Consider the following 9,659-nt stretch of genomic DNA (forward strand, 5'->3'; position numbering starts at 1 on the left):
TAATGAAGCAATATATTTAACACCTAAAATAAGGAAACTGTATGTGAGAGGAACTGTGGATGTGGTTATATTACTAAAAGAATCCACAATGTATAAAATGGGTTTAGCATGTTTTAAATCAGTGTAAAAAGGGGTGAATACATGAGGCATGTGGAAACACAGATTAATATGACATAGGAGTTGTGGGTTGTTTTGAATGACAGCTAGCTTTTTTTTTACTCTTCCACTAGAGGGCCATTTATTTTAACTCAGATGTGGAATCAACTCATTTAAATCAATTCCCCATATGTGAACGCCTCCATTAATTTTTAAAGAGCCCTCCAGTGACTCTCCCAGCCACTTACCTCTGGCTGGCAAGTCAGCCAGAGTAAGCAAGCACCAACATATGCAAATGCCTTTGCCATTGCTGCCTCCCCCACCAACATCTTCCCTTCCCAACTTTCACCCAAGCCTCTGTTTTTGTTTTTCATGCATCTGTTAGAGTGCAGGAACAGAATGCCACATAGGAGATTGAAAAAGCACAAATTCAGTGCTTAATGTTTATCAAACGCCATCACAATGGGAGTGGTGGGAAGATAATACCATATTTAATCATGAATACACTAGATCTATATTATAAAATCCCCAAAGAAGAGTCAATGGTTTTTCAGAAGCTTGTGGAAATCCCACAAGTCTCAAAATAAATAAACTGAGAAACTAACTATACGTTATGTACAAACACTAGTGAATAAGTCCCAACATTCTTTTTTTAAATAACCAAAATTATCTTAGGGAGGCGACAGTGGAAAACAAAAGGTGCTTAACCTTTTCCTCATGTTGGTTTCTGTATTGCAAGCCCTCAAGCAGCTTTGCCTTTTATCCCAGCACTGTTCTTTAGAAGCACAATATTTATTTGTTTAATTTATATGCCTCTCGCACCAACCAAAGGTCTCTGGGCGGCTTACAACAATTTAAATGCAATAAAAAGATAAAAAGATAAATCAATTACAATACAATAAAAGATACAGATGATGTAGTATCAACTGATTGTTGGAGCAAGATAGGATGCCTCCCACCCTGAACTAGTGGGATGATGCACATTCTCTGCTCAGACCACAGGTAATGTGGCACAAAAGGACTACAGATTCTCCAGTCCCTCTCACTGAACTGGAGATTGATCCTCCTCCTCATGCAGTTCTTCCTGGTATGGAGCTCAGTACAGTAATTGCAAAAGTGGACTATCAATCCCAGGATTCCTGGCAGGAGAAGGGTGCTTAGAGTGCCACGTCTTTTTAGAGGCATTTGGGACTTGACTTCAGTTACCAGAATTCCGGGCAGGGTAAGTGGATCCACATGACTTCCAGAGGATCTTTTCACCAGGGATCCTAGGAGTGCTAAGACTTAAGCAGAAAAATATGCTTTGGGTGTCACTGGGACTATTTGACTCCTCCAAAAAAAAAACAAAAACACACATCTCATTGTTTTCCTTCTTTAACAGAAAGTTGTAGTTGATGTTGTTTGCTTTGAGGAAGGAGCAGAAGAGTAGGTGGATGGAACATCTCACTGACCTGACTCCATAATGAGTACAAACACACCCACACTCATGAAAGCCAGTTCTAGAAACCTTTGTAAACTAAGGGTGTGGTTACACATTGGTTATACATTGAAATATTCCTGGGTTTGAGTCACATTTAGCATGTTAAAATCAATTTACAAATATCTGTTTGCATGACATACAACTACCCCCTCTTTTTTTTCATCAGAAAGCAAGGTATTTTAAACAGCCATGAGAGGATTGTTTATTTTAACTCAATTCTTGATGCAATTTATTTCAAATCATTTTGGCATATACAAATAGCAGTGTTGGAGTAAATGCTGTCTGCAGGTTTGCCAAATACTGGATGCCAGGATCATGTGTTTCAAACTGCAAGATACCCTTAATAGCCTTTTTTGGTGGGATAGCTCAGTGGTTGAGGTATCTGGCTGCAGAGCCAGAGGTTGAGAGTTCAATTCCCCTCTGTGCCTCCTCGGAGAAGAGCCAGCCTGTGTGGCCTTGGGCAACCTGCACAGTCCCAGGGAATGGTAAACCATGTCTGAGTACTCTCAACCTAGAAAACCCTGGCAAGAGTCACTGTAAGTTGGAATCGACTTGATGGCAGGCATTATATATAAGTGCACCATACTTGTAAATGCAACATCAATGCACATTAGAACTGCAAAGCTGGATGGGAGCCTATAAATGTTCCCTCTAATTTTCAGCTCCACTGGGTGTGGCTCTGCCTCTCATATGTGCAACTTTGCACACCCACACAAAGTTCTGTTGTGACCAGAACCAAAGGGGCTGCAAACTACTATATCACTATCAGTGTGCGGAGGTTGCTAGAGTTGTGCACACACAAGCACACATCTTAAGAGAGAATATTTGACCTGATGGATCATCGAGTCCAGCCTCGTCAAGGAGACACAGTTAGAAACTGAACTCCCAACCTCTGGTTCCACAGACAGAGACCTAAACTACTGAGCTATCCAATGATTTGAAGTTCTATGTATTGCCCTCTATCAATATATACAGCTTACAACTGGAATAAAAATTGGTCCAAGAAGAAGCATACCCCAGCCCAAAAACCGCATGACTTTAAACCAACTTCAAATACCCAGGCCCAGCTCCTGATTCATTTCAATGGTGTAACCATGCCCTCAGGTAAGATTTCATTTTCTGAGCTTTACTATATAGATTTCTATGGATGATAAAGTGTACATTTTCTTTCCTTTTTCTTTATTAGTGAGTTTTCACAGTATTAATTTCACTTCACTAGAAACAAGCTCAACACCAAAACATTCTTCAATTGCTATAAATATCCAGTGGCTGCAGTTCTATTGTGCCAGTACACAAAAGGCATAACTTCAGGAAGCGATTTGGTTTGAAAAAATCCCCATATACATTAGCTGTTGTATGCAGAGTCACACAGCTCAGTAGGCAACAAATGCCTATACAATTTGCTTCCATAGCCTTCAAAGGAGCAGCACAACAGGATTTCAACCAATATGAGATACAATGGCTTAAAACTTGTTGGTGTAAATTTACACTGCACAACTCAATGATACCATCATCTGATGGTTGAAAAATTTAATTTAATTTAATTTAAAACTTCCTACACCTCCCTTTCAGGTTCCAAGGCTTCCTGGGGTACCTTCTGCCTGGGTGAGCTTTTGTGGACTTCAGGATGGGAGGGAGAATTTAAATTGCAAAATTGCTGCCAGATTGTCAGTAGCAGTCCCCATCTGGTGGTGGGACCTATGCTGGCGATTTTCCAGTATTAAAGGCTGTCTCTCTGTCCCAAGACTCCCAAAGACTTCCTATGGGCAAAAAGGATTTGGGACCTTTGAGGGGAAGAGAATAGATGATTTTAAAGTAAAAATGTTTTTCGACAGGTGATCACATAATCCATGCTGCACGGTGTAAATTTATGTGAATAGGATTTCAGCCAGTGTTTCTGTATTGGAGAAGGAAGACAAGAGTGTGGTGACAAATCTCAGGAGACAGTGCGCCCTGAGAGCAGTTTTTCAGAGTCTACAGGCTCATGGTGAACACAAGTAGAAGGAATGGAAGTATGGCAGTAGGTTGGTTCACATCTTTTTGCTTTCTTTCTAACACACACACATACGTTATTGATTTTCTCTTTCTCTGGCAGCACATTCACACACACTTTTACAAATAGAATGCAGGCTGTCTTTCCGAGCATCCTTGAGTAATCATATTTAATCTGACCAGTAAAGCCATTTCAAAGTGTTCTTATCCCATGTCAAACACTGTAAACAAACTGACACGTAACTACTTGTCACAGAAGCAGGTCAGGGTAGTCCTGCCGTTTTAGATTTCATTTGCTATTTAATCTAGCCCATGGCTCTTTTTAGTTCATGTGGAAACCCATTAAATATGCCAGTTAGTCTTTAAGGTGCCATTTTTGTCTCTTTTAATTTTTACTTTTCTTTTGATTTTGCCTCACATATGATACTATTGAAGACAAGATTTAAAATAAAATGTAAAAAAGCAAACTCTCATGAAATGACCTCTGCTTCTTTGTTCCTGACAATAGTTGCCTGGTGTGACATTGATATGCTCGCATTCCAAGCAGTACTTGCAAAATCAAGGAGTGCAATAGGGAAAAAGCAGCATTTTTCAAATGTCAGGAGAAATGTTTTGTGGTCTGAACACAGAGCAAATGCATATCCCACTAAGAGAAAATTTTCAGAAAATATTCTGGGTTCTTCCAGACATAGCTGCAAAATCTGGTGGAATTTTACGGAACTCCAGACCAAACCGTGGGGTGGGGGAAATATAATTTTTTGGATCACAACCGCCAGAATCCCTCAGCCAACAAGGGCAATGGCCATGATGAGTGGAGAGCCTGGAAAATGATATCCGAAAAGAATCTTTCCTGAGCTCTAGTCCAAACATTGTTCGGTTTGTGACCTTCCTCCTCTGCTGGGAGGAAGACACTAAGAAGGAAAGTTGGCATGACTACAAAATGTCTTTTCCCTGGTATCCCTTTGAAAACACCTCTGGATCCTACACAATTGCATTACAAAGTCTGGCATTTGGATTACAAGATAAGCACACACACCAAAGAGACAACCCACTGACAGTTACCCTTCCCATCAGTGCGCACACTAGTAATAGGGCAATCAAACTGCTTACCTGCACTGAGCATAAACAACACAGGCTCCTTGTTTGTCTTCATGGTGCCTCCTTAGCCTTTTCTAAGCCTTTTTGAGTTGGCAAGTATTAGTTTGTTTCTGGAGTTTAAGGAAGGACGATCTGGCTCCCAGCTTCAGTTTGGCCTCGTTGTCCGCTTCCGCCCTGCACATTCTTTTTTCCCCACTTCCTTTTCCTTTTCACCCTTGCTCACCTTCCCACCCCCTCTGACAGATACTTTCACCACTAAGATTGTCTCCTTATCTTTCTCTTGCTAACTGAAGAAAACAACTGTGCTTTTTTCACTGGCCCTGCCCTCACCTAAGCAAACAAGCCACCTTCCTTGAATCCACCTGACAGGCAGAGGGAATAAGAGATCTCAAACATTTAGATGAACATGTTTGTGCAAATACAGTACTATGAAAGGAAAACACTGAAATATAACAGTTAGTCTTTAAGGTGCCACAACGTTTTCATCTTTATTTTTTTTTGTTTTGCTTTTGCCTGATATGAAAGGAACATTGCAGTAAGATGAGTGGTATGGTTCTAGGCAGTGAATTAAAAAGAAAGAGCAATAGTTTTTAAAATACTGATTTCTGTACCCATTAATACTTGTATAGCACTTTTCTGAATACTAGTTATTACCAATTACACCCTGATCTAATTTCTATTTCTTCTACTAACCTAAATTGTTCGCTGAAGCATTCTGTGTTCTTTATTCAACATTGTTTTGTCCTGCTAAATACTTGCCATTCTCTTTACCCACTGTGTTACAATTTACTGTTTTGAGTACATTATAACTAAAGATTACAAAATTGCTTTCTGTTTCAGGCACCACTGCTTCTGCTCAAGTTCTTTAGACCAGCACCTATATAGCATCTGTAGATGTTTGGAAATAGAGGCTAACTGGTCATACTTCCTTCCTCATCTTCTGAAAGGTCACTTTATTTTATTTATTTCATCGAATATATCTCATCTAGTAATGGAGAACCCTTTTATCAGTCAAGGCCTGCACTGCTGTTGATTAACAGCTCTTTAGCATAAGGTTTTCCCTATTTAGCATTCTGGAATAGGAAGATGTTTCCTGTATTCTGATCTCTGGAGGTCAAGTGCCCAATGCATATGAGGAGAATGGCAATTAAGGTGTATATTAAATGACAGCCACCCATATCCATTTTCCTTCTTGCTCTGAGTCCTTATTCAACATATCATATCTGGGCAATGTCAAATTTTAAAAAGAAAATAATGGATTTTTGACAAATAAATAATTAATTGAGAAAAAATAACAGCAATAGTAATACAACACAGGGATAAGTGATGCCTTTATTAGACCACTATATATATTATACAGTCTGCTAGCTTTTTGTGGATTAATGTTGATGGCCTCAGGCATGCATTAGTGTCTTTTCAATAGTGCAGAGAAATTAGAGTCCCAAAAGTTTATGGCAGTTGGTTGTGCCACACTTGTTTCTTAGAGGTAAGTTAGAAAAGATTCAGGATTCATTACACATGTGGTTTCCAAACTACAACACAGGTAGTTGTTGATTGGCTATCACATCTCAGCTCCTCAAAGAAACTCAGGCCTTGTGCATATACCCCCCCCCATGTGGTCTTTTAAAAGACTGATTTCAAACCTCTGGTTTCAAACCTCCACTGCCTTGTGGCTATATCTACTGATGGGAAAGGCTTTAGGAGTTAACCTAGAAGCAAAATCTGGAGCCGGTGTCCCGGAGGCAGTTCGTGACTGTGCACAGTCATGCTCTGGCAACTCCTGCATTGTCGCTGGAACCAGTTGTATTGGCTCATGCCTTTCCATTGGACTACTTCAGTGACATGGAGAGGGGTGATTTTCTGCTTGCATAACAGCGTATCCTCCATATTATTTTACCCAGACCTTGTGCTCTGGAGAGGACACTCCAGTTTCGCATACAGCATTGAAACAACATGGGAAGTAGCAGTTACCAATTATAAGTCTTTGCTCGATTGGCATAGAGAGTGATGCCAGGGGCTACTTCCGATGGTGGGAGAGGTCATTACACCTCACTAGGCAGCTACCACCCGCCTTAAGCTGGGCAGCCCCCAGCCAATAAGGTGCTGCCTCACCATAGTCTGTTAACCTCACAGGTATGTGGGGTTTAGGATGAAAGCCAACAAGCAGATTGATAACCCTGCACCATACAACAATCATAAGAAAACTTATTCCCTAAAGTTGGGCACTTCAAATGTTCAGACAATGACCCCTGACTTTTCTGATGACATGCAGGAAATACACGACGTGCACAAGACAGCTGTCATTGACATGGAACTGAATAGGCTGCAGATGGACATTGTTGCCTTCCAAGAGATGAGATTGCCAGATTCGGGATCCATCAAAGAAAAAAAAATCTCATTCTTCTGGCAGGGAAAACCATTGAATGAGACCAGGGAATATGGTGTTGGCTTTGCAGATAGTAATACTCTGCTGAGATCCATTGTTCCACCTACTGTGGGGAGTAAAAGAATCCTTTCTCTGCAGCTCCATTCATCAGCAGGACCGTTACCCTTATTTGTCATCTACAGCAGAAGTCAAAGACAAATTCTATGACTATTTGCCAGCTACTATAAAAAAATCCCCGAGAGAGAGCTACTCTTTTTTCTTGGAGACTTTAATGCTAGAGTTGGTACTGATCACAGTTCTTGGCCCACTTGGTTTGGCATTGGGAAGATGAACAAAAATGGCCAACGCTTGCTAGCGTTTTGCTGTTATTATGGTCTTTATGTCAGCAACACGTTCTTTAATAAGAAGTTTCGACACAGAGCCCCTTGGAGACATCTAAGATCGAAGCATTGGCATCAGCTTGATTTGATCCTAACTAGAGGCTCTAGCCTTCCTAGTATTACGATCACACAGAGTGCTGATTGCAATACTGATCACTACCTGGTGTGTAGCAGAATAAAAATGTGGATAAAGACATTGTATCACACAAAAAAGGAAGGAAGACCACGTATTGAGATTAGCAAGATCAGAGAAAAGTGGAGGGATTTGCCCAAGCGCTTGAGGAAACTCTTCCAGACCCAGCTCATGCAAATGTACCTGAACGATGGGAATATTTCAAGAATGCTGTTTATAACACTGCCTTGTCCACATTTGGCAGTGTTATAGACCAAAAAGAAGGCAGACTGGTTTGAAGCCCATTTGGAGGTGTTGATGCCCGCCATAGAGGAAAAGAGGAGAGCTTTAGCAGCATCCAGGATCAAGCCTGTGCTAGTGAGTACAACTTGAGGGTTCTTCGAGTTGCTCCTAGCAAAGTCCAACAGACTGCCATGAGATGTTCTAATGATTATTGGCTTCCGCTGTGCTCTCATATACAGATACCCTTTTCCTAAGAAAACTAGATAAAGTTTATTATTTATATTTTGTCTCAGTGTCTCAAACCTTTTTTCGAATAATAACTACCATGGCATCTCTCTTCTCAGCTTTGTAGGGAAGCTGCTTGCCCGTGTCATGCTGAAGAGGCTATAGGTGCTTGCAGACAGAGTCTATCCAGAATCACAGTGTGGCTAATAGATCCACCACTGACATGGTATTTTCCCATAGACAGTTGCAGGAGAAATGTAGGGAACTACAACAACCACTCTTTGTGGCCTTCACAGATCTTACAGAGGCGTTTGATTTGGTTTGCAGGGATGGCCTTTCTAAAATACTTCCCAAGATTGGATGTCCACCTTGACCTGTCCATCATCAGGTCCTTTCATGAGGAAATGAAGGGCACTGTAGTTTTTGATGGCTTAACATCGGATCCCTTTGACATCTGAAGCAGGGTGAAGCAGGGCTGTGTCCTCGCACTAATTCTGTTTGGGATATATTTTGCTGTCATGTTGAAACATGTTTTTGGAACTGCAACAGAAGGTGTCTATCTCCGAACTAGATCAGATGGAAAGCTCTTTAATCTTGAGAGTGAAGACCAAAGTCCAGCTCAAATGCATGCGGGAGTTCCTCTTCACCGATGATGCAGCTGTTGTTGCCCATTCTGCTGAAGACCTCCAACAACTAATGAATAGTTTTAGTAAGGCCTGTCAAGATTTTGGATTAACAATCAGCATGAAGAAAACACAAGTCATGGACCAGGGTGTGGACTCACCTCCCTCTATTACCATCTCTTCACAAGAATTGGAGGTTGTTCATGACTTTGTGTACCTTGGCTCAACAATCTCTGACACTCTCTCTCTAAATGCCAAGCTAAATAAACACATTGGCAAAGTAGCTACCATGTTCTCTAGACTCACAAAGAGAGTATGGCTTAATAAGAAGCTGACCACATAGACCAAGATCCAGGTCTATAGAGCCTGTGTCCTGAGCACACTCCTGTACTGCAGTGAGACCTGGACCCTTTGTGCGTGGCAGGAGAGGAAGCTGAACATGTTCCATATGCGTTGTCCCCAACACATTTTTGGTATCAGCTGGCATGACAAAGTTCCAAACAGAGTAGTCCTAGAATGAACTGGAATTTTTAGCATGTATACATTACTAAAACAGTGATGTCTATGGTGGCTCTGGCATGTCATGAGAATGGCTGATAGTCGGATTCCAAAGGATCTCCTGTATGGAGAATTAGTGCAGGGAAATCACCCCAGAGGGAGACCACAGCTTCGATACAAGGATATCTGCAAGCGGGATCTGAAAGCCTTAGGAATAGACCTCAACAGATGGGAATCCTTGACATCTGAGCATTCAGCCTGGAGGGAGGTGGTGCATCGTGGCCTCTCCCACTTTGAAGAGACACTTGTTCAGCAGGCCAAGGCAAAGAGGCAGTCCTGAAACAAGCAAAATCTGGGAGCTGGACAGGGGACAGATTGTATTTGTCTTCAGAGTGGAAGGGATTGTTACTCTCCTATTGGCCTTCTCAGCCACACTAGTTCCAAGACCTCTGTTCAGAGCACGTTACAATAGTCTCTTGAGACTGAAGGATGCCTACATACCCGTGTGTTGGGTTCAGGCAATGAG

At 41.5% G+C, this 9,659-nt stretch overlaps 1 protein-coding gene across 2 annotated transcripts in view; it reads right to left on the reverse strand.

Moving 5' to 3' along the window:
- GPA33 (glycoprotein A33) overlaps window positions 1–9,658 on the reverse strand; it is a 34,067-nt gene extending 24,409 nt beyond the window's left edge. For both annotated transcript variants that reach the window (XM_072993990.2, XM_020810647.3), the window contains exon 1: window positions 4,679–9,658. In XM_072993990.2, the coding sequence (XP_072850091.2) occupies window positions 4,679–4,721 (43 nt within the window). In that variant the 5' untranslated portion in view covers window positions 4,722–9,658. The remainder of the gene's footprint in view (window positions 1–4,678) is intronic.
- Window position 9,659: the final 1 nt, after the last annotated feature.

The sequence above is a fragment of the Pogona vitticeps genome, chromosome 3, assembly GCF_051106095.1.
Source record: "Pogona vitticeps strain Pit_001003342236 chromosome 3, PviZW2.1, whole genome shotgun sequence".
Taxonomy (NCBI): domain Eukaryota; kingdom Metazoa; phylum Chordata; class Lepidosauria; order Squamata; family Agamidae; genus Pogona; species Pogona vitticeps.